Here is a 24771-nt window from a genome sequence, read left to right as displayed (position 1 = left end):
AGATGGTTCTGCCATCCGCTCGTCAGTTCCGCTCCTGCTCTTATTTTTCATGCTTGCCTCGTTCAGGAGGAGCCTAAACTTCAGTATTCAGTATCTGGGTCCCATTGGGACGTCTTTTTGATTGAAAAAAAACAAAAAAAAAACCTTCATCTAAGGGAATTTCATTATAGAAAACTAGACAGGATTTATCTCTTAAAATAAAAAGTTTAAAAAAAAAAATCTATGAGATTCTTCTTCCTCTAAGCCGTCGGCTGCTCTATACATACAGTGATCCCTACTGAGACGACGTCGTCCTTCTACCTCCGCTGCTCCAGGAGCTCCATGTACGATTAACGGGGGGAAAAAAAAAAAAAAAGTGAAAAACCTCTGGGGTGCACGGCCCCTGAAGGCTCTAGATGATGCGGGATACGAGTCTACCCTGGAATGCAGTCACACAAAATAATTTTAAGGCCTGGGTCGTAGAAAAAAACAAATCTATACAAATATACAGGAAATACAAGTCAGGACTCCGCCCCTAGGACTCGATCCGTACAGATCCGCCCCCTCCGTGTCTGGAAACATTCTAAAAAATTGAAGAAAATAAAAGATACATTGTTTCCAGTCTGCAGCCGTCCCTGTCCAGTGTGGACTACCACTCCCATCATTGTCGGGAGGCGGGGTTAACCTCTGAGCAGGTTATGTAGAGGTTATGTCGGTTGTGGCGTGGGCCGGATGGATCGGACACGTGCGGGCCGGGAGGAGTGGGCCGGCTCTGGTGTTGGCCTGTGGAGTCGGGGCCGCCCCTGCGCCTCGGTGTGACTATCGGAGACGTTTCTGCTGCCGTTTCCGCAGGACTCTCAGGATTTGGTTTGGGGGTTGCGGCTGAGGACGCGCCGGTGACTACGGGGGGGCCATTGGTGGTGGCGGCTGCCTGCTCCTGTCGGGACGCCGCACGCTCCTGTCTGAGTTGCCGCAGTTCGTCTCGAATGTCCGTCAGAACGCTGAGCAGTTGCTGCTGCAGCTCCCGGTCCTGGTTGCGTTGCTGTTGTTGTTGGATCCGTTCCTCCTCCCAGATTCCCAGCTCCCGGTGATATAACTGGTCCCACTGCTCCTCCAGCTCCAGCAGACGATTCATGTTCGATCTCCAAGGAGCCTTCGGATGGTCCCGCTCATAGGAGCAGTCTCCATTGGTGGCAAGTTCTCCTCCAGAAGACGGGTCTCCATCCTGGGAGGACGTGGAGGGCATGGAGTCCTCGGGCAGGTGATCGCTGCCATGCGGGGACCGGGACTGTCTGTCCCACTCATCTGGATTGTCCTCCTCCTCTGGGGCAGGAGAGGCCGGTCCTGCGTCCTGACTATCCTCATCCATATTCTCCACCTTCACCATCTGCCCGTCCGTCTTCCCCCCGGATGTGTCGGTGCTGCCGGTTCCGTTCTCCGTGGTGCTCAGTTCTGCCGGTGCCGCAGGATTCCCCACTGATCCCTCGGGGGAGGAGATGGTGGAGTTCTGAGATTCGCAGCGTGATGGGACCAGGACGGGCTGAGCGGTGAGGACCTCCTGCTTCACGGCCAGGATCTGCGGAGACGCGCTGACGATGGTCTGCGGTGCCGGGATCAGGTTCTGGGTGGTCACCAGGGTGCACACCTCTTTCAGGGGGGTCCAGTTCTCAGGGAAAGTCTTGATCTGGAGACTTTTGGTGATGTCCACATCGCGGTCGCCGTTCTCTGTGTTTTCCGTTACCTGGACAAAGGAGATCTGCGTGGGGGGCGTCCCGACCAGGGGGGTCACCAACGAGATCTCCGGGGTCGGCCGAGGACTCGCTGAGAAGAGAAGAGAATGACACTGTATGTCAGGACCGATTCTTATTAATAAACATTTTGTTATTATAAAGCCAGTTATAATATAAGATCAATGAACCTCGTCCTGCAGGGGGGGGGCATCAGTGTCCTGCAGGGGGGGGGGGGACCATCAGTGTCCTGCAGGGGGGGGGGGGACCATCAGTGTCCTGCAGGGGGGGGGGGACCATCAGTGTCCTGCAGGGGGGGGGGACCATCAGTGTCCTGCAGGGGGGGGGGGACCATCAGTGTCCTGCAGGGGGGGGGGGACCATCAGTGTCCTGCAGGGGGGGGGGGACCATCAGTGTCCTGCAGGGGGGGGGGGACCATCAGTGTCCTGCAGGGGGGGGGGACCATCAGTGTCCTGCAGGGGGGGGGGGACCATCAGTGTCCTGCAGGGGGGGGGGGACCATCAGTGTCCTGCAGGGGGGGGGGGACCATCAGTGTCCTGCAGGGGGGGGGGGACCATCAGTGTCCTGCAGGGGGGGGGGGACCATCAGTGTCCTGCAGGGGGGGGGGGACCATCAGTGTCCTGCAGGGGGGGGGGACCATCAGTGTCCTGCAGGGGGGGGGGGACCATCAGTGTCCTGCAGGGGGGGGGGACCATCAGTGTCCTGCAGGGGGGGGGGACCATCAGTGTCCTGCAGGGGGGGGGACCATCAGTGTCCTGCAGGGGGGGGGACCATCAGTGTCCTGCAGGGGGGGGGGGGACCATCAGTGTCCTGCAGGGGGGGGGGGACCATCAGTGTCCTGCAGGGGGGGGGGGGGACCATCAGTGTCCTGCAGGGGGGGGGGGACCATCAGTGTCCTGCAGGGGGGGGGGACCATCAGTGTCCTGCAGGGGGTGGGGGGGGGGGCATCAGTGTCCTGCAGGGGAGGGGGGGGCCATCAGTGTCCTGCAGGGGGGGGGGCGGGCATCAGTGTCCTGCAGGGGGGGGGGCATCAGTGTCCTGCAGGGGGGGGGGCATCAGTGTCCTGCAGGGGGGGGGGCATCAGTGTCCTGCAGGGGGGGGGGGCATCAGTGTCCTGCAGGGGGGGGGGGCATCAGTGTCCTGCAGGGGGGGGGGGCATCAGTGTCCTGCAGGGGGGGGGGGACCATCAGTGTCCTGCAGGGGGGGGGGGGCCATCAGTGTCCTGCAGGGGGGGGGGGACCATCAGTGTCCTGCAGGGGGGGGGGACCATCAGTGTCCTGCAGGGGGGGGGACCATCAGTGTCCTGCAGGGGGGGGGGGACCATCAGTGTCCTGCAGGGGGTGGGGGGGGGGGCATCAGTGTCCTGCAGGGGGGGGGGGACCATCAGTGTCTGCAGGGGGGGGGGACCATCAGTGTCCTGCAGGGGGTGGGGGGGGGCCATCAGTGTCCTGCAGGGGAGGGGGGGGCCATCAGTGTCCTGCAGGGGGGGGGCGGGCATCAGTGTCCTGCAGGGGGGGGGGCATCAGTGTCCTGCAGGGGGGGGGGGGCATCAGTGTCCTGCAGGGGGGGGGGGCATCAGTGTCCTGCAGGGGGGGGGGGGCATCAGTGTCCTGCAGGGGGGGGGGGGGCATCAGTGTCCTGCAGGGGGGGGGGCATCAGTGTCCTGCAGGGGGGGGGGGGACCATCAGTGTCCTGCAGGGGGGGGGGGGGGCCATCAGTGTCCTGCAGGGGGGGGGGGCCATCAGTGTCCTGCAGGGGGGGGGGGGCCATCAGTGTCCTGCAGGGGGGGGGGGACCATCAGTGTCCTGCAGGGGGGGGGGGACCATCAGTGTCCTGCAGGGGGGGGGGACCATCAGTGTCCTGCAGGGGGGGGGGACCATCAGTGTCCTGCAGGGGGTGGGGGGGGGGCATCAGTGTCCTGCAGGGGGGGGGGGGCCATCAGTGTCCTGCAGGGGGGGGGGGGCATCAGTGTCCTGCAGGGGGGGGGCATCAGTGTCCTGCAGGGGGGGGGGCATCAGTGTCCTGCAGGGGGGGGGGCATCAGTGTCCTGCAGGGGGGGGGGGGGCATCAGTGTCCTGCAGGGGGGGGGGCATCAGTGTCCTGCAGGGGGGGGGGCATCAGTGTCCTGCAGGGGAGGGGGGGGGCATCAGTGTCCTGCGGGGGGGGGGGGGGCATCAGTGTCCTGCGGGGGGGGGGGGGGCATCAGTGTCCTGCAGGGGGGGGGGGCATCAGTGTCCTGCAGGGGGGGGGGGCATCAGTGTCCTGCAGGGGGGGGGGGGCATCAGTGTCCTGCAGGGGGGGGGGGCATCAGTGTCCTGCAGGGGGGGGGCATCAGTGTCCTGCAGGGGGGGGGGGGCATCAGTGTCCTGCAGGGGGGGGGGCATCAGTGTCCTGCAGGGGAGGGGGGGGCATCAGTGTCCTGCAGGGGGGGGGGGCATCAGTGTCCTGCAGGGGGGGGGGGCATCAGTGTCCTGCAGGGGGGGGGGCATCAGTGTCCTGCAGGGGGGGGGGGGCATCAGTGTCCTGCAGGGGGGGGGGGGACATCAGTGTCCTGCAGGGGGGGGGGGCATCAGGGTTCCCCCCCGCGGTGGGGGGGTCAATAGGGGGGAGCTTTACTCCAACAGTAAAGCCATGGAAAGGAAGGACATGGGGACACGATGCACCTGTGACCTCTAGAAGTGGCGCCGCTCCATACAAGCTCTGACCGCATTACACAGGATGATTCAGGTCCGGACACTCGGGCCGGTTCTGGAGGACCAGGACTAGAGGTGCAGGTTATGTGGATCGCGGGGACATAGAGGATGAATCTTTCATCGCGGTTTGTGGGAGAATCATTTCTATTAATGACTTAAAGGGATTTTCCATCTGGAGATTTACATTTAATTTCATTCATTTGCCAAATGTAACATTTCTAATAAATGCAGCCACGTTGTCGCTTAGAAACGAGATGACTTCCTTGGATACGACCACCCCACACTCGGCTGCGGGACCTGCAGTAACTCCCAGACATTTCATATACAAAAACCCTTTGTGTAATCCCTCCAGCAGAGGTGGTCGTATCCAAGGACACAGTCTTGTTTCTAATGGACCATGTGACTACATTTATGGGAAATTATCTTCACGCAGGAATATTTTGTTTAATAACATCTAATAAAGAAATGATTATATATTAATGAATCTGCATGTGATAGAAACTGCCGGGGCGAGAGGAGAAAACGCGGCCACATTGGCTTTTACCTACAGAAATCTCTCAAAATCCACAAATTCACCTCATGCTTCCACCAGTGGGAGAAAAACACCTGAAACCCCCGCCACAGCACCCGCCCGCCGCAGCACCGCCCCCTCACCCGCCCGCCCCCACAGCACCGCCCACCACCAACCGCCCACCGCAGCACCGCCCACCACCACCCGCCTGCCGCAGCACCGCCCACCACCACCCGCCCGCCTGCAGCACCGCCCCCTCACCCGCCCGCCGCCACAGCACCGCCCACCACCACCCGCCGCAGCACCGCCCACCACCACCCGCCCGCCTGCAGCACCGCCCCCTCACCCGCCCACCGCCACAGCACCGCCCACCACCACCCGCCCGCCTGCAGCACCGCCCCCTCACCCGCCGCCACAGCACCGCCCACCACCACCCGCCCGCCGCCACAGCACCGCCCACCACCAACCGCCCGCCGCAGCACCGCCCCTCACCCGCCCGCCGCCACAGCACCGCCCAGCACCCGCCCGCCGCCACAGCACCGCCCACCACCAACCGCCCGCCGCAGCACCGCCCACCACCACCCGCCCGCCGCAGCACCGCCCACCACCACCCGCCCGCCTGCAGCACCGCCCCCTCACCCGCCCGCCGCCACAGCAATGCCCACCACCACCCGCCCGCCGCAGCACCGCCCACCACCACCCGCCCGCCTGCAGCACCGCCCCCTCACCCGCCCACCGCCACAGCACCGCCCACCACCACCCGCCCGCCTGCAGCACCGCCCCCTCACCCGCCGCCACAGCACCGCCCACCACCACCCGCCCGCCGCCACAGCACCGCCCACCACCAACCGCCCGCCGCAGCACCGCCCCTCACCCGCCCGCCGCCACAGCACCGCCCAGCACCCGCCCGCCGCAGCACCGCCCACCGCAGCACCGCCCACCACCACCCGCCCGCCGCCACAGCACCGCCCACCACCAACCGCCCGCCGCAACACCGCCCCTCACCCGCCCGCCGCCACAGCACCGCCCACCACCTACCGCCCACCACCACCCGCCCGCCTGCAGCACCGCCCCCTCACCCGCCCGCCGCCACAGCACCGCCCATCACCACCCGCCCGCCTGCCGCAGCACCGCCCACCACCACCCGCCCGCCGCCACAGCACCGCCCAGCACCCGCCCGCCACAGCACCGCCCACCCGCCTGCCGCAGCACCGCCCACCCTCCTGCAGCACCGCCCCCTCACCCGCCGCCACAGCACCGCCCACCACCAACCGCCCGCCGCAGCACCGCCCCTCACCCGCCCGCCGCCACAGCACCGCCCACCACCAACCGCCCGCCGCCACAGCACCGCCCACCACCAACCGCCCGCCGCAGCACCGCCCACCACCAACCGCCCGCCGCAGCACCGCCCGCCACCAGCAGCCACAGCACCGCCCGCCACAGCACCACCCACCACCAGCCGCCACAGCACCGCCCACCACCAGCCGCCACAGCACCGCCCACCACCAGCCGCCACAGCACCGCCCACCACCAGCCGCTCCCTCACCCGCCCGCCGCAGCACCGCCCCCTCACCCGCCCGCCACAGCACCGCCCCCTCACCCGCCCGCCACAGCACCGCCCACCACAACCCGCCACAGCACCGCCCACCACAACCTTGCGCCCCCACACGGACTGACACATCCTGCTCTCGTTTTTGTGGTTATTTCTGGGGTCACTGTAGATAATTCCCGGCTCTGATACTCACCACTGCCGATCTTATCTCCTCCCACATCACCCATCGCCCCGGGGGGTCCCCGACACGTGAAGAAGATGGACTGACGGGGGACACCTGGAGGAGAAGAGGAAACATCAGCCTGTTACTCTCTGTTATCAGCCATTACATCCCGGGGAGAGGAGACTGTACAGGGGGATACAATCTATTACTCTCTGTTATCAGCCATTACATCCCGGGGAGAGGAGACTGTACAGGGGGGGATACAATCTATTACTCTCTGTTATCAGCCATTACATCCCGGGGAGAGGAGACTGTACAGGGGGGGATACAATCTATTACTCTCTGTTATCAGCCATTACACCCCGGGGAGAGGAGACTGTACAGGGGAGGATACAATCTATTACTCTCTGTTATCAGCCATTACACCCGGGGAGAGGAGACTGTACAGGGGGGGATACAATCTATTACTCTCTGTTATCAGCCATTACACCCCGGGGAGAGGAGACTGTACAGGGGGGGTACAATCTATTACTCTCTGTTATCAGCCATTACACCCCGGGGAGAGGAGACTGTACAGGGGAGGATACAATCTATTACTCTCTGTTATCAGCCATTACACCCCGGGGAGAGGAGACTGTACAGGGGGGGGGTACAATCTATTACTCTCTGTTATCAGCCATTACACCCCGGGGAGAGGAGACTGTACAGGGGGGGTACAATCTATTACTCTCTGTTATCAGCCATTACACCCCGGGGAGAGGAGACTGTACAGGGGGGGATACAATCTATTACTCTCTGTTATCAGCCATTACACCCCGGGGAGAGGAGACTGTACAGGGGGGATACAATCTATTACTCTCTGTTATCAGCCATTACACCCCGGGGAGAGGAGACTGTACAGGGGGATACAATCTATTACTCTCTGTTATCAGCCATTACATCCCGGGGAGAGGAGACTGTACAGGGGGATACAATCTATTACTATCTGTTATCAGCCATTACATCCCGGGGAGAGGAGACTGTACAGGGGGGGATACAATCTATTACTCTCTGTTATCAGCCATTACATCCCGGGGAGAGGAGACTGTACAGGAGGGATACAATCTATTACTCTCTGTTATCAGCCATTACACCCCAGGGAGAGGAGACTGTACAGGGGGATACAATCTATTACTCTCTGTTATCAGCCATTACATCCCGGGGAGGGGAGACTGTACAGGGGGGGATACAATCTATTACTTTCTGTTATCAGCCATTACACCCCTGGGGAGAGGAGACTGTACAGGGGGATACAATCTATTACTCTCTGTTATCAGCCATTACATCCCGGGGAGAGGAGACTGTACAGGGGGATACAATCTATTACTCTCTGTTATCAGCCATTACATCCCGGGGAGAGGAGACTGTACAGGGGGATACAGTCTATTACTCCCTGTTATCAGCCATTACATCCCGGGGAGAGGAGACTGTACAGGGGGGGATACAATCTATTACTCTCTGTTATCAGCCATTACATCCCGGGGAGAGGAGACTGTACAGGGGGGGATACAATCTATTACTTTCTGTTATCAGCCATTACACCCCTGGGGAGAGGAGACTGTACAGGGGGGGATACAATCTATTACTCTCTGTTATCAGCCATTACACCCCTGGGGAGAGGAGACTGTACAGGGGGGGATACAATCTATTACTCTCTGTTATCAGCCATTACATCCCGGGGAGAGGAGACTGTACAGGGGGATACAATCTATTACTCTCTGTTATCAGCCATTACATCCCGGGGAGAGGAGACTGTACAGGGGGGGATACAATCTATTACTCTCTGTTATCAGCCATTACACCCCGGGGAGAGGAGACTGTACAGGGGGATACAATCTATTACTCTCTGTTATCAGCCATTACATCCCGGGGAGAGGAGACTGTACAGGGGGGATACAATCTATTACTCTCTGTTATCAGCCATTACACCCCGGGGAGAGGAGACTGTACAGGGGGGATACAATCTATTACTCTCTGTTATCAGCCATTACATCCCGGGGAGAGGAGACTGTACAGGGGGGATACAATCTATTACTCTCTGTTATCAGCCATTACACCCCGGGGAGAGGAGACTGTACAGGGGGGGATACAATCTATTACTCTCTGTTATCAGCCATTACACCCCGGGGAGAGGAGACTGTACAGGGGGGGGGGGGGATACAATCTATTACTCTCTGTTATCAGCCATTACACCCCGGGGAGAGGAGACTGTACAGGGGGGATACAATCTATTACTCTCTGTTATCAGCCATTACACCCCGGGGAGAGGAGACTGTACAGGGGGGGAGGGGGGTACAATCTATTACTCTCTGTTATCAGCCATTACATCCCGGGGAGAGGAGACTGTACAGGGGGGATACAATCTATTACTCTCTGTTATCAGCCATTACACCCCAGGGAGAGGAGACTGTACAGGGGGAATACAATCTATTACTCTCTGTTATCAGCCATTACACCCCGGGGAGAGGAGACTGTACAGGGGGGGATACAATCTATTACTCTCTGTTATCGGCCATTACACCCCGGGGAGAGGAGACTGTACAGGGGGAATACAATCTATTACTCTCTGTTATCAGCCATTACACCCCAGGGAGAGGAGACTGTACAGGGGGGGATACAATCTATTACTCTCTGTTATCAGCCATTACACCCCGGGGAGAGGAGACTGTACAGGGGGGATACAATCTATTACTCTCTGTTATCAGCCATTATATCCCGGGGAGAGGAGACTGTACAGGGGGGATACAATCTATTACTCTCTGTTATCAGCCATTACATCCCGGGGAGAGGAGACTGTACAGGGGGGATACAATCTATTACTCTCTGTTATCAGCCATTACACCCCAGGGAGAGGAGACTGTACAGGGGGGGATACAATCTATTACTCTCTGTTATCGGCCATTACACCCCGGGGAGAGGAGACTGTACAGGGGGGGATACAATCTATTACTCTCTGTTATCGGCCATTACACCCCGGGGAGAGGAGACTGTACAGGGGGAATACAATCTATTACTCTCTGTTATCAGCCATTACACCCCAGGGAGAGGAGACTGTACAGGGGGGGATACAATCTATTACTCTCTGTTATCAGCCATTACACCCCGGGGAGAGGAGACTGTACAGGGGGAATACAATCTATTACTCTCTGTTATCAGCCATTACACCCCAGGGAGAGGAGACTGTACAGGGGGGGATACAATCTATTACTCTCTGTTATCAGCCATTACACCCCGGGGAGAGGAGACTGTACAGGGGGGGATACAATCTATTACTCTCTGTTATCGGCCATTACACCCCGGGGAGAGGTGACTGTACAGGGTGATACAATCTATTACTCTCTGTTATCAGCCATTACATCCCGGGGAGAGGAGACTGTACAGGGGGATACAATCTATTACTCTCTGTTATCAGCCATTACATCCCGGGGAGAGGAGACTGTACAGGGGGGATACAATCTATTACTCTCTGTTATCAGCCATTACACCCCGGGGGGAGGAGACTGTACAGGGGGGATACAATCTATTACTCTCTGTTATCAGCCATTACATCCCGGGGAGAGAAGACTGTACAGGGGGATACAATTTATTACTCTCTGTTATCAGCCATTACATCCCGGGGAGAGGAGACTGTACAGGGGGGATACAATCTATTACTCTCTGTTATCAGCCATTACACCCCGGGGGGAGGAGACTGTACAGGGGGGGATACAATCTATTACTCTCTGTTATCAGCCATTACATCCCGGGGGGAGGAGACTGACCACTTACCTGGCTCCATGTACATGCCCTCCTGCTCCCCGTCCAGTGTGCAGTGATGTCCTATAGTTGAGGCCACTAGTTCCTCCAGTTGGTTGAGCTTGGTGTCAATGATGGGGGTAGTTCCTTGGGTGGGGGTCACTTTGGTGCCGGTTCTCCGATGGGTGATCTTCCTCTTGACCTCTAGTCTTAGGTCGCGCCACTTGTGTTTGAGGTCGTCGATGCTGCGGGGCGTGTACCCCAGGTTGTTGACATTTTTCTGTATCTGGGTCCAGAGTTGGCTGCGGCGCAGGTTCCTGCGGGTGGACTCGGTGCGCAGCGCCTCTGATCCGTACAAGGCGCTGAAGTGTTTGACCACGTCCCGCACCAGCGTCTCCGTCTCCTCGTTGGAGAAGTTGGCCTTCCTCTTGCGGCCGGTGAAGGGGCTGGGGCCCAAGGGCTGCAGGAGGACGTTATCCTTGAGCTGTAGGGCAGCGATGATGGTGGCGCTGGGCACGGCGGGCGGCACCACCGGCTCTGCGGTGACTGGAGGCGCAGGGGGCGGCGTCGTGTCCATCGGTTCCTCTTTCAGTTCCACTTGTTCCACTTTAGGTTCCACCACTGAGGAGTCGTCGGAGGTCTCTGCGTTCTGGGGGGCTGAAGGTGCCGGGTCTGCGGAGGAAGCGTCGGACTCCGCCATGTTCAGTGTCTCCTGCCGTACCGCCGCTCTGGTGCCGATTCTCCGAACAGGAAGGTGTCCGTCAGACATAAGGGCGGCGGGAATCACAACGTCAGCATAGAAATCTGCAGCCGGAAGAGAAGCGGAGACCATGAGGACCCCCCTGATGCAATGTTACACTCTCAGGACCCCCCATCCCCCTAGCCAGGCGGATTTGATATTTTTTTATCAAATCTGATACAAGTTGTAAACATTACATTTAACCCTCGTCCTGCCGAAGACCAAGAAGGGGTTAAGCAGAGGGGGCACATACTTTAATATCAGCTCCAGCAGGTGGGCGGGGCTGTGTAATGAGGGGCGGAGTCACAGGGCTCAGGACTCACATGTCTGGGACAACAAACTTCTCATTAACCCCTTAATGGGCCAGAAGCTGCAGCAGCTACAATGTGTCACATGAGACTATGGAACATCCCGGAGATATTAACCCCCTCCTCACCATAGAGCCGACAGTATAAACATAAAGATCCTTTTCCAGCTGATGGAAGAGTTTGCTGCACAGGGCTCAGAGCACAGCAGTGTGAGGGAATGATTACCACCAGTGATACATGTGAATGGATCTGCACAGAGGAAACTGTGACCCCGCTACAAAACACATCCACGTCCTGGGGCCCCCCCTACACCCCCGCAGCATCGAGGACCCTCACACACAAGGAGAACAATGTCACAGGGTCATCTGAGGTCAACCCCAATAATCTGCCCCTACACACCCCATCTACCGGGGGCCTCCCCTCCAGACCCCACATACAGCAGAGACCCCCAGGCACCAACACTACGGCATCCCAGGAGGCCAAAAGTCAACTCAAGAGTTAATGGGGGAGAAAGATGGCGCCGCCCAACAGGAAGGAAGAGGTGGCAGTGACCCCCTAACCCCATGTATGAGGCTGCCCCCCCCCAGCAGTGACCCCCCACCCCAAGTATGAGGCTGCCCCCCCCAGCAGTGACCCCCCACCCCAAGTATGAGGCTGCCTCCCCAGCAGTGACCCCCCCACCCCAAGTATGAGGCTGCCCCCCCAGCAGTGACCCCCTGACCCCAAGTATGAGGCTGCCCCCCCCAGCAGTGACCCCCTGACCCCAAGTATGAGGCTGCCCCCCCAGCAGTGACCCCCTAACCCCATGTATGAGGCTGCCCCCCCAGCAGTGACCCCCTAACCCCATGTATGAGGCGGCCCCCCCCCAGCAGTGACCCCCCCACCCCAAGTATGAGGCTGCCCCCCCCCAGCAGTGACCCCCTGACCCCAAGTATGAGGCTGCCCCCCCCAGCAGTGACCCCCTGACCCCAAGTATGAGGCTGCCCCCCCAGCAGTGACCCCCTAACCCCATGTATGAGGCTGCCCCCCCCAGCAGTGACCCCCTGACCCCAGGGATGAGGCTGCCCCCCCCCCCTCAGCAGTGACCCCCCCCCCCCCGACCCCAAGTATGAGGTTCCCCCCCTCAGCAGTGACCCCCCCCGTCCCCAAGCATGAGGCTGCTCCCCCCAGCAGTGAGCCCCCCCCCCCAATGCTCCGGGTACTTTTCCCCCAGTGTTGCCCCCGCCATTGATGCCCCGGGGGGGTAAGTGTCTGGATCTCCTAAAAGTTACAAACTCCGCGCCCGCGGCTCCTGCACGCGGCCTCCCCCGGTGTCTCCCCCGCCCAGCGCTCACTTACCGTCCCGTCCCCGGTGAGTGCGGGCGGCTCCCGGCGCAGGGTCACAGCAGCCCCCGGAGCTCCTCTCCCTCCATGCAGCGCGCGGGTAATGGCTCCCGACCCGGAGGAACTGGCTGCATCATTTCCTCCCCCTCCCCCTGAGCTCCGCCAAGGCCGGCGCCACCTAGCGGAGCGCCCGGGAGCTGCAGCGCGGGAGATAGGGCGACACCTGCCGGAGAGAGGGGGAAGAGCGGGGGACAGCGACACCTGGTGGTGAGAGGGGGAAGAGCCGGAGAACAGCGCCATCTAGCGGAGCGCCCGGGAGCTGCAGCGCGGGAGGAAGGGCGACACCTGCCGGAGAGAGGGGGAAGGGCGGGGGACAGCGACACCTGGTGGTGAGAGGGGGAAGAGCGGGGGACAGCGACACCTGCCGGAGAGAGGGGGAAGGGCGGGGGACAGCGACACCTGGTGGTGAGAGGGGGAAGGGCGGGGGACAGCGACACCTGGTGGTGAGAGGAGGAAGAGCAGGAGACAGCGACACCTGCCGGAGAGAGGGGGAAGGGCGGGGGACAGCGACACCTGCCGGAAAGAGGGGGAAGGGCGGGGGACAGCGACACCTGCCGGAGAGAGGGGGAAGGGCGGGGGACAGCGACACCTACCGGAAAGAGGGGGAAGGGCGGGGGACAGCGACACCTACCGGAGAGAGGGGGAAGGGCGGGGGACAGCGACACCTGCCGGAGAGAGGGAGAAGAGCCGGAGAACAGCGCCATCTAGCGGAGCGCTCGGGAGCTGCAGCGCGGGAGGAAGAGCGACACCTGCCGGAGAGAGGGGGAAGATCGGGGGACAGCGACACCTGGTGGAGAGAGGGGGAAGAGCGGGAGACAGCGACACCTACCGGAGAGAGGAGGAAGAGCAGGAGACAGCGACACCTGGTGGTGAGTGGGGGAAGAGCGGGGGACAGCGACACCTGCCGGAGAGAACGGGAATAGCGGGGGACAGCGACACCTGGTGGTGAGAGGGGGAAGAGCAGGAGACAGCGACACCTGGTGGTGAGAGGGAGAAGAGCAGGAGACAGCGACACCTGGTGGAGAGAGGAGGAAGAGCAGGAGACAGCAACACCTGGTGGTGAGAGGAGGAAGAGCAGGAGACAGCGACACCTGGTGGTGAGAGGAGGAAGAGCAGGAGACAGCGACACCTGGTGGTGAGAGGAGGAAGAGCAGGAGACAGCGACACCTGGTGGTGAGAGGAGGAAGAGCAGGAGACAGCGACACCTGGTGGTGAGAGGGGGAAGAGCAGGAGACAGCGACACCTGGTGGTGAGAGGGGGAAGAGCAGGAGACAGCGACACCTGGTGGTGAGAGGGGGAGGAGCAGGAGACAGCGACACCTGGTGGAGAGAGGGGGAGGAGCAGGAGACAGCGACACCTGGTGGTGATAGGAGGAAGAGCAGGAGACAGCGACACCTGGTGGTGAGAGGAGGAAGAGCAGGAGACAGCGACACCTGGTGGTGAGTGGGGGAGGAGCAGGAGACAGCGACACCTGGTGGTGAGTGGGGGAGGAGCAGGAGACAGCGACACCTGGTGGTGAGTGGGGGAAGAGCAGGAGACAGCGACACCTGGTGGTGAGAGGAGGAAGAGCGGGGGACAGCGACACCTGGTGGTGAGTGGGGGAAGAGCAGGAGACAGCGACACCTGGTGGTGAGAGGGGGAAGAGCGGGGGACAGCGACACCTGGTGGTGAGTGGGGGAGGAGCAGGAGACAGCGACACCTGGTGGTGAGTGGGGGAAGAGCAGGAGACAGCGACACCTGGTGGTGAGAGGGGGAGGAGCAGGAGACAGCGACACCTGGTGGAGAGAGGAGGAAGAGCGGGAGACAGTGACACCTGGTGGTGAGAGGGGGAGGAGCAGGAGACAGCGACACCTGGTGGAGAGAGGAGGAAGAGCGGGAGACAGTGACACCTGGTGGAGAGAGGGGAAAGAGTGGGGGACAGCGACACCTGGTGGAGAGAGGGGGAAGAGCGGGGGACAGCGACACCTGGTGGTGAGAGGGGGAGGAGCAGGAGACAGTGACACCTGGTGGTGAGAGGGGGAGGAGCAGGAGACAGCGACACCTGGTGGTGAGAGGGGGAGGAGCAGGAGACAGTGACACCTGGTGGAGAGAGGGGGAAGAGCGGGGGACAGCGACACCTGGTGGTGAGAGGGGGAGGAGCAGGAGACAGCGACACCTGGTGGTGAGTGGGGGAGGAGCAGGAGACAGCGACACCTGGTGGTGAGAGGGGGAGGAGCAGGAGACAGCGACACCTGGTGGTGAGAGGGGGAGGAGCAGGAGACAGCGACACCTGGTGGAGAGAGGAGGAAGAGCGGGAGACAGCGACACCTGGTGGTGAGAGGGGGAGGAGCAGGAGACAGCGACACCTGGTGGTGAGAGGGGGAAGAGCGGGGGACAGCGACACCTGGTGGTGAGAGGGGGAGGAGCAGGAGACAGCGACACCTGGTGGAGAGAGGAGGAAGAGCGGGAGACAGTGACACCTGGTGGTGAGAGGGGGAGGAGCAGGAGACAGCGACACCTGGTGGAGAGAGGAGGAAGAGCAGGAGACAGCGACACCTGGTGGTGAGTGGGGGAGGAGCAGGAGACAGCGACACCTGGTGGTGAGAGGGGGAGGAGCAGGAGACAGCGACACCTGGTGGTGAGTGGGGGAGGAGCAGGAGACAGCGACACCTGGTGGTGAGTGGGGGAGGAGCAGGAGACAGCGACACCTGGTGGAGAGAGGAGGAAGAGCAGGAGACAGCGACACCTGGTGGAGAGAGGGGGAGGAGCAGGAGACAGCGACACCTGGTGGTGAGAGGGGGAGGAGCAGGAGACAGCGACACCTGGTGGTGAGAGGGGGAGGAGCAGGAGACAGCGACACCTGGTGGAGAGAGGGGGAAGAGCGGGGGACAGCGACACCTGGTGGAGAGAGGAGGAAGAGCAGGAGACAGCGACACCTGGTGGTGAGTGGGGGAAGAGCAGGAGACAGCGACACCTGGTGGTGAGAGGGGGAGGAGCAGGAGACAGCGACACCTGGTGGTGAGTGGGGGAAGAGCAGGAGACAGCGACACCTGGTGGTGAGAGGAGGAAGAGCGGGGGACAGCGACACCTGGTGGTGAGTGGGGGAAGAGCAGGAGACAGCGACACCTGGTGGTGAGAGGAGGAAGAGCGGGGGACAGCGACACCTGGTGGTGAGTGGGGGAAGAGCAGGAGACAGCGACACCTGGTGGTGAGAGGGGGAGGAGCAGGAGACAGCGACACCTGGTGGTGAGTGGGGGAAGAGCAGGAGACAGCGACACCTGGTGGTGAGAGGAGGAAGAGCGGGGGACAGCGACACCTGGTGGTGAGTGGGGGAAGAGCAGGAGACAGCGACACCTGGTGGTGAGAGGAGGAAGAGCGGGGGACAGCGACACCTGGTGGTGAGTGGGGGAAGAGCAGGAGACAGCGACACCTACCGGAGAGAGGAGGAAGAGCAGGAGACAGCGACACCTGGTGGTGAGTGGGGGAGGAGCAGGAGACAGCGACACCTGGTGGTGAGAGGGGGAAGTGCAGGAGACAGCGACACCTGCCGGAGAGAACGGGAAGAGCGGGGGACAGCGACACCTGGTGGTGAGAGGGGGAAGAGCGGGGGACAGCGACACCTGGTGGTGAGAGGGGGAGGAGCAGGAGACAGCGACACCTGGTGGTGAGAGGGGGAGGAGCAGGAGACAGCGACACCTGGTGGTGAGAGGGGGAAGAGCAGGAGACAGCGACACCTGGTGGTGAGTGGGGGAGGAGCAGGAGACAGCGACACCTGGTGGTGAGAGGAGGAAGAGCAGGAGACAGCGACACCTGGTGTTGAGAGGAGGAAGAGCAGGAGACAGCGACACCTGGTGGAGAGAGGAGGAAGAGCCGGAGACAGCGACACCTGGTGGTGAGTGGGGGAAGAGCCGGAGACAGCGACACCTGGTGGTGAGTGGGGGAAGAGCAGGAGACAGCGACACCTGGTGGTGAGAGGAGGAAGAGCAGGAGACAGCAACACCTGGTGGTGATAGGAGGAAGAGCAGGAGACAGCGACACCTGGTGGTGAGAGGAGGAAGAGCGGGGGACAGCGACACCTGGTGGAGAGAGGAGGAAGAGCAGGAGACAGCGACACCTGGTGGTGAGAGGGGGAAGAGCGGGGGACAGCGACACCTGGTGGTGAGTGGGGTATAGGGATTGATTTATAATTATTTTATAGATTTTTTATCTTTATTATCTCAGGGAAGGCATGATATTTGTATAATTTTTGTGTCACTGGTTTTGTTCACACCACGGTTCTAGTGCAGATTTTCCAGTTCCAGAACCTCACAGCCCCTTCACTCTGACCCCCAATCTGACAATCACCCCTTAATCCCTCCGAGTCGTCAAACCTTTTGTAAAGACGCCTGTCCTTGTAGGCTTGTTGGCCGTATCATCCAATCACAGCTCAGTTTTCAAATTTGCTTTCAACTTTTGCTATGAAATCGCACCTGAAATTAAAGCCTGTTCGGAGGGCAGCCAATCCGGCTACTATCCCTGGCTGTGATTGGCTGTGATTGGCCAGAGGTCCTAATCCAGCAAATGTTTATGTTGCGTAGGACAATCTCATCTCTACTGGTGTCTTACTTTCCAGGTGTCACTCACTTTGTATAAATGTTGTGCTCGGGCCGCAGGTTGTCCAAGTCTAGAATATTGCTTCTTTACAACATCACAAACTCATTCCGGTCCCCCAAGGAGGCCGTCACCCCAAAAGACAAAGAGAGGATGAGATAATGCGGAGAATCTCCATGGATAATTGTTTCACTGCAGCAGGAATTGCCACCAGTTCAGCACTAGACAGAGCGACGATTGGTCTCCTCGTTGGGGGTCTCCATATATAAAAACATTTGATCAAATATGGTTAGAAACCGGCTCACCTGTCCCCAGATTGTGTAGGACTCGGCACGGTTCAGGATAGAGCTTTGAAATGAAAAAATCCACGGTCCAGACAATTTCCTAAGCACAAATTCTTTATTAAGGCCTGATAACAATCTATAATTCCATTGAGACGAGTATATACAGTGCATACAACCTACGCGTTCCGGGTGCCGCTGTCCATGGCTAATATCCTTCTACAAACACTTATACACATCAGACAATACAAACTCCGCCTAGTGGGAGGTCACTTCCAGGCTCCGCCTCCTAAACAGGTGAAAACCTTAATAAGACAGAGAACAGAATATTCACACTATAAATCTGTGTGGTATTCGGATCTCTGTAACGATATCTATGTGCATTCAGTCATGTGATAATAAGGTCACCTGATCAGAATTGCGTCACATTTCTAGATCACATGATCAGCATCACATGGTCAGAATTCCGTCACGGACTGAATCACATGGTCGATGCGTATCGGTAACCAAAGGGAACCGGACGTTGTTGTGGATAAGATCCAAGTAAAGTAGCGGTGGATGGATTATACTGGAATATTACGTCCTGCGAAATCCCAGGATGAAAACAGATGCGGGCAACGCAGCCAGCGCGACCCCACGGGGATCTGATCCGGGGGGGGGGAGGGGGACAGAGGAATATAAGATTTTTTTTAAAAACAACAATATTAGAGGTAAGTAATGAATAGAAGACGCGGATATACCGTGACCCGCCTCTCACCACATGTGTGCAGACCACTGACCTCCCCCTGTGCACTTGTACAAAGTGCTTTGAGGCCCCCGACCGGCTGCGTCCCCCTGAATTAGAAATGTTATCGAGGTGTTCAGTGAATCTAGTTTTAAATTTACACCTGATTTGCCCAACGTACATTAAATCACACACGGTACAATATATAACGTAAACCACTCTCTTATCCGGAGCTATGGAAGAAAGACTTTTCCTTCTTGGCTGCACATTTGCCGGTCTTGCACCTCGCAGCTCCACGCTTGCGCCCATCACCTCGTATGTTCGCTTTTAGTACTGAATAATAAATTACCCAAGGTTTGGCCTCGTCGGGTCACTGTTCTGCCTCCCAGTATCTGAATTTCTGGGGTCTGTCTCTAATATCGGTAAAAGCACAAACGTCCCGGCACACAGCAGGGTCTTCTTGCTTGGAATGAAATGTATTTGAACATAAAGTCCACGTACAGTCCACGTACAGTCCACGGGCACCAGGCCTCCGAGTGCCGTCCGTTTAGTAAGGTTTAATAAAGGTCAAAGCTTCTGCACAATTTTGGAAATGGCCCTAAACTGCGAAGTATATTATAGGACAATGGTGGGTGAGGGGTGTGCAGTGGAGCTCTGTGCTGTGGGGTTGTATGATGGATCAGTGAGTTCCTGTCCTTCCTGTGAACCCTGCTCTATGACCTTTCTAGTGTCCATCTAGGACACCCACGTACTTTGCGCTCGAATAACGTTTCTGAACTGTTCCCCAATGGTGATTGCTTCAATGGTGAACGTGGGGTGTTGGGACCTGGCATATCACATGTGCAACACCCTCGCCGATGCAAGGCAGAGCTGTGTTTGCGAATACGTCCCACCAGGTCACTACATAACAAATACCTCACATAGATGGGCATTGCAGTGGTAGATCCTGCCTGGTAAGGCAGGAGTTAATTCTTTGATGTGATGTAAGATGTGTCAGCCAATCACATGTATTACACTCTGTCTCTGTGAGCTGAGAGGTAATTGGAGGAGCAGCCACCACCTGACCAGTGGGAGTAACAAAACCCCTGGCAGGAAACTTCTAGAAGTCAGTTCTCTCTCAGAAGAGAGTGCAGTGTGAGGAGAGAGTTCACTCTCTCTCAGATTAGAGACTCTGAAGAGTCAGTGCAGCTAGCACATCAGACCAGAGCAGGTGAGCCCAGCTCCCTGCTGAAGTAGTGAGACAGTTAGGAAAGGGGTATCATCCTACCTTCAAGGGTGATATCTGAAGCAACCCAGGACAAGCTGAAGCATCCTACTAGGACACAGCTACCTCCCAGCCTGCCCTCTGCATCCAGGCTGGCGATCTACATCCTGTGGCTCCCTCCAACTGCATCTCAGCACTCCACTACTCTGTTAAAGGCACGTTGCTGCGGTTCCTGTCGGTTCCAATAAAGAACTGTAAGTTGTTTTTGTTCAACCTCTGCCTTTGTCTGGTCCCTGCTACTACGGCTGTCACCATCACGGGCACCCTGTCCACCACACAGAGACCCATACTCTAGACACCAAAGGGCTGCCCCAGGGAGATCCGCTATAGCCCTCCTCTCCCCATACCAAGCACTGTGACACTAGCATGCCTAGGCCGCAACCGCCAGCCACTCAGGTACTGCGGGCCCCGGCTGACTCCAGGCCCCGAGAAAAGGCTAGGCCCCGGTGGGGGATGTTGCACATGGTGTTGCCCGCGTTGGGCTTGCGGTATGTAGCTGTAGCTGTACTGATATTCTCCCCTGTGAGACGTAAATCTAAGAAGACCATCTCCGATTGGTGTGTAACATGGGTAACACTCAAATTCCAGGTATTATCATTTAAATAGTCAACAAAGAGCGGCCTCTCCCCTCCAAATAATGAGAATATGGTCAGTGTACCTGCCATGACGCTCCCGACACTCTCAACGAATGTATTTCGATGCCAAAAATTTTCCTGAACAGGTAATATTACTTCATGTCTTTGGATACAGGTGATAATAGGGGTGCACTAATACAAGTGGGGATTTTAGGCGGAAGAATCCGGATTTTTACCCTATTGACTCGAGAGCCGAGTCTATGGACCAGTTCCAGGAAAGGATTGAGAGAGATCCTAAAATTTTATATAATAATCGTACCGAAAAACAACAGAACCTCTCTCCCTATAGGACATAACGAGCTTCTAATGGAGAGATCAGATCCTTACATTACTCAATGACGTTTCCACATCTAGGAAATCCCACAACCCTTCTGTCTGAACGCTGCAAACTCTTGAAAGACGGTTTTTTCCTTGGGGGTTTTAACCCAAATTTGGGTTGACCAAATGTTTGTTAAAAACCCTGTTACCCCAATTCTGATCAGGTGACCTTATTATCACATAACTGAATGCACATATATATTGTTACAGAGTTCAATTTAATAAATAGTTTAGGAGGCGGGGCCTGGAAATTACCTCCCACTGGGCGGAGTTTGTATTGTCTGATGTGTATAAGTGTTTGTAGAAGGATATTCGCCATGGACGGCGGCACCCGGAACGCGTAGGATGTATACACTGTATATACTCGTCTCAATGGAATTATAGATTTATCAGGCCTTAATGAAGAAGAATTTGTGTTTAGGAAATTGTCTGGACCGTGGATTTTTTCATAAGAACATTTGGACTGGAATCCGCCTCCGCAGTGACCAATCCTCTCATTATCCGGAAGGAGCAGAAGGCGAGACCTTTACTAAGGAGCCGGGGGCTTCAAGGGCATCTCCTTCCAGATTCCCTGATGGCGGGTGATCTCTTCCCACCTCCCGCTCCCGTCCTCCTTTGTAGTTTTGTGTTTGTACTATAAATAGTAACGGCCGCATTAAGAAGAAATAAAGATTTTTTAAATATTCACATGAGCCCGAGTCCTCCGCATCTCATTATACAATGTTATATACACGGACGCAGATCTTATCAGCTGTCTGTGCAACCACATTGTATATGGGAGATATGGAAGAGATCGACAGGGGGGCGCTCAAAGAGAGGGGGGGGCGCTGTCTCTGCTCAGAGAGGGGGGCAATGTCTCTGCTCAGGGGGGGGGCACTGTCTCTGCACAGAGGGGGGGGCACTGTCTCTGCTCAGAGGGGGGGCACTGTCTCAGCTCAGATGGCAGGGCGCTGTCTCTGCTCAGAGGGGGGGCACTATCTCTGCTCAGAGGGGGGGGCACTGTCTCAGCTCAAACAGGGGGGCAATGTCTCTGCTCAGAGGGGGGGCACTATCTCTGCTCAGAGGGGGGGCACTGTCTCAGCTCAGACAGGGGGGCAATGTCTCTGCTCAGAGGGGGGGCACTATCTCTGCTCAGCGGGGGGGGGGACCTTTTTATTCAATTACGGAGCTCCGATTTGAGGCGTAAGCCTGCGGTCAGGATCTGACACAGTCTTGGCTACATATGTGCAAAGCCTAAAGAAAGAGGTTAAATGCAAACTGACTTATACTACAAACACCATAGTTGTATACACCAAAAAGTTTGGACATGAGTGACGTACCACCCAAAACGAGAAATTTAATTGCAACAAAGAATACTTTATTATGTGCAAAAATACATTAACAGTAGATACAATTACTGGACAAGCAACCAAAAATTAAAAACTCTGCAAGGTACAATGAATCGCTAAACAAATAGCCTCGAGGTAGGTGAAACAGTCATGAGAGTTGTTTGTGACGAGCCTATGCACTATAGTGCATGGTAACAAGGCAGTAAACAATGACACATGTAAATGTGATGACCAAAACAGTAACAAATACCATACCAAATGCTGACCAGAGGATTGCCCCTGGTCAGCATTTGGTATGGTATTTGTTACTGTTTTGGTCATCCCATTTACATGTGTCATTGCTTGTCCAGTAATTGTATCTACTGTTAATGTATTTTTGCACATAATAAAGTATTCTTTGTTGCAATTAAATTTCTCGTTTTGGGTGGTACGTCACTCATGTCCAAACTTTTTGGTGTATGTTTATTACCTGATTGCGGCTGTTTTGCCTGCCCATAATCAATCAGGTGCATTCTTTTTGTGTAAACACCATAGTTGTGCAAATATAACAATCACATTGGCTCAGACAGCCCAAGGGGCACTCAGCTTAAAGCGTTACATAAAGTTACTAGAAGCAGCAAAGCTACTTTGGGTAGAGAAATAGCAATGTCCATTTTCCTGTGGGAGAAAAGGCACGCAATGCAAAGAGAGTGTCCATTTCATAGAAAGAAAGGCATTAGGGGAAATATAAGAAACTTCTTCCTTAGAGTAACCGACCATAAGCCGCTCAGAGCTCTTGCAGGTAGAGTCCATCCTCTGGGCACAGTCCTTGATGCAGGTAAAAGGATAGCAAACAATCATAGCACAACTGGGGGAAGGTCCAGGAAAGTTTCTGACTTTTTAATACATAAGGGGGAGTCCCAGGAAAGTATATGCACAATGCAGCAAAGTTCCTGATTGTGGGCTTCAGCCCATTAGGGGATTTCTCACAGTCAGAGTCTAGAAAGCAATCGGGATCCGTGTCCAGTTCTGGATCCCATGGTGAGACTGCAGCTGGCTGGGGACACCCGGTGGCAGTTTCAGGAACAGCAGGTTCCTCGGCATCCTCACTGGTCTCCTGACGTCTCCTGGCCTCTGGGGTGTCGGCTTCTCCAGCCGGTTGTTCGGCAAGGCCTGAGACCATAGTCAAGTCTAGGAACAAGCAAATGGGAGCCTGCGGCAGCGCCGGAGGGGGCTCATCCGCTGGACCATCTTCCGCCACGGAAGACCCTTGGGATCCGTTCACACTTGCGGAGGGAGAGGCGGCCAGGGGACTCCCACTGACAATTACAGTGGATGGAGCACTCACGGGGGTCACTGCCTGGGGAGTTGCAGCCCGGGAAGAAACGGGAGGCTCCAGCAAGAAGTCCTCTGCAGGATGGCTGTGGTAGAGGTGCTCCTCGGGGTCCAGAATCTAGGTGACCCAAGAAGCCCCCGTGGCCCCTCCTGCATGTTGAACTCAACTCACTACCTCTCCAATCACAATCCAGTTTACAATACAGCTGATTGGTTAATATCTCCCACCCCTTTAACTATTGCCTGTTCAGGCAGGACCTACTTAATGACCAGGTTCTAGAACCTTCATAGAGGGTTCATGACTCCCTCCGTCAGCTCCTAACCTGATGAGGGCGCTATTCGCAACTACCAGCCTGCCTATGTATTGGCAGGGGTGTTGCACATGTACACAAGAGCCAATACAAGACATATGAAGGTCCTTCAAAGGTCCTGAAACGGCAGATTGAAAGCAGCAGAAGGGACACATCCAAAGAGAATTAAGGACTTAATTACGTGGGATGTGAGAGCAAACGGACGGAAGTCCTTATAGTTTGTCCACTTTACATAGTGGTCTTACACCTGACAGTTTCCAGATTCTCAGGACCTTTTCCTGGCTGTAGGTGAATATATCTGTCAGCACATGGCGTCATTCGTTGGAGACTTGGACACATACCGTCTGGCCCATCGGACCGGTTAGGACCATCTCACTTCCTCCTCAGTCCATCATGGTCCTGAAGGTTTGCGGCTGCTGTGTGAGGGGATGTGCTGGAGTTTGTCCCCAGTGCCGGTGATTTTTTTGATACCTCCCGGTGACTTCCTCACTGAGTTGTTTGCTGGTTTGGCCTCCATCTTTTTCCATACTGGGCCTTGCACTTGCGTCTTGTGGATTTCTGCTTGTATTTTACTTTTAAAGCCGCTTTGTTCCTTGTGTTTTCCCAGGATTTTAAGGTCTTTGGTTACCCAAGGGTTATTGTCAGGGATCAGTGTATTATTTCCTCTGGGATAACTGGGTCAAGGCAGAACTTCGGGTACTCGCTGATACTTCCGGCCCATTCATTTATGTCCTCAGCCTGGAACACGCTCCAATCAGTGGAGTCCGGGTGTCCTCAGTTTCCTCGTCAGACCATCTCCGCGTTGTTTCAGATAACGTAGGGAGTCTTTTAACTAATTGATTGTAGATTGGTATCCACACTACGATGTTGTACTTAGAGGAGGACGGTAACGTCCGTGCCTAAACGTCGCTCTGTCCGCAGTTGGCAGAACAGATGGCGTTAATTTGTGTGTGAACTGTGGCTTAGTGTTTGGATTATCTGAGCCACGCCCTGCTCCTTGTATTTCAGCCCTGCCCTGCAAGGGTTACTAGCCTGATTGACAGTTCCCCCAGTGCTGCTGGAGGCGTGTCCGGGAACTGCCTTATATACCTGCTACTCCCATCAGACCTGGCAGGTAATTTCTAGTCTTACCTGTGTATCTAGTGCTCCTGCTATCTTGTTTGGTATTCTGTGTTTT

The 24771-nt window shown here is 57.1% G+C and overlaps 1 protein-coding gene across 1 annotated transcript; it reads right to left on the bottom strand.

Annotated features, from left to right (window-relative positions):
- Positions 1–125: 125 nt before the first annotated feature.
- Positions 126–12962, bottom strand: LOC140133845 (uncharacterized). The gene is made up of 4 exons (XM_072154486.1): positions 12806–12962; positions 10454–11224; positions 6677–6760; positions 126–1800 (listed from the first exon to the last, which is right to left on the bottom strand). The coding sequence occupies exons 2-4, from the start codon at positions 11187–11189 to the stop codon at positions 641–643; spliced, it is 1980 nt and encodes a 659-aa protein (XP_072010587.1). The 5' UTR covers positions 11190–11224; positions 12806–12962; the 3' UTR covers positions 126–640.
- Between the last annotated feature and the right edge of the window lie 11809 nt (positions 12963–24771).

This window comes from Engystomops pustulosus, chromosome 5 (genome assembly GCF_040894005.1).
Source record: "Engystomops pustulosus chromosome 5, aEngPut4.maternal, whole genome shotgun sequence".
In the NCBI taxonomy this organism is placed as follows: Eukaryota; Metazoa; Chordata; class Amphibia; order Anura; family Leptodactylidae; genus Engystomops; species Engystomops pustulosus.
This window is presented reverse-complemented; position numbering and strand designations above follow the sequence as displayed.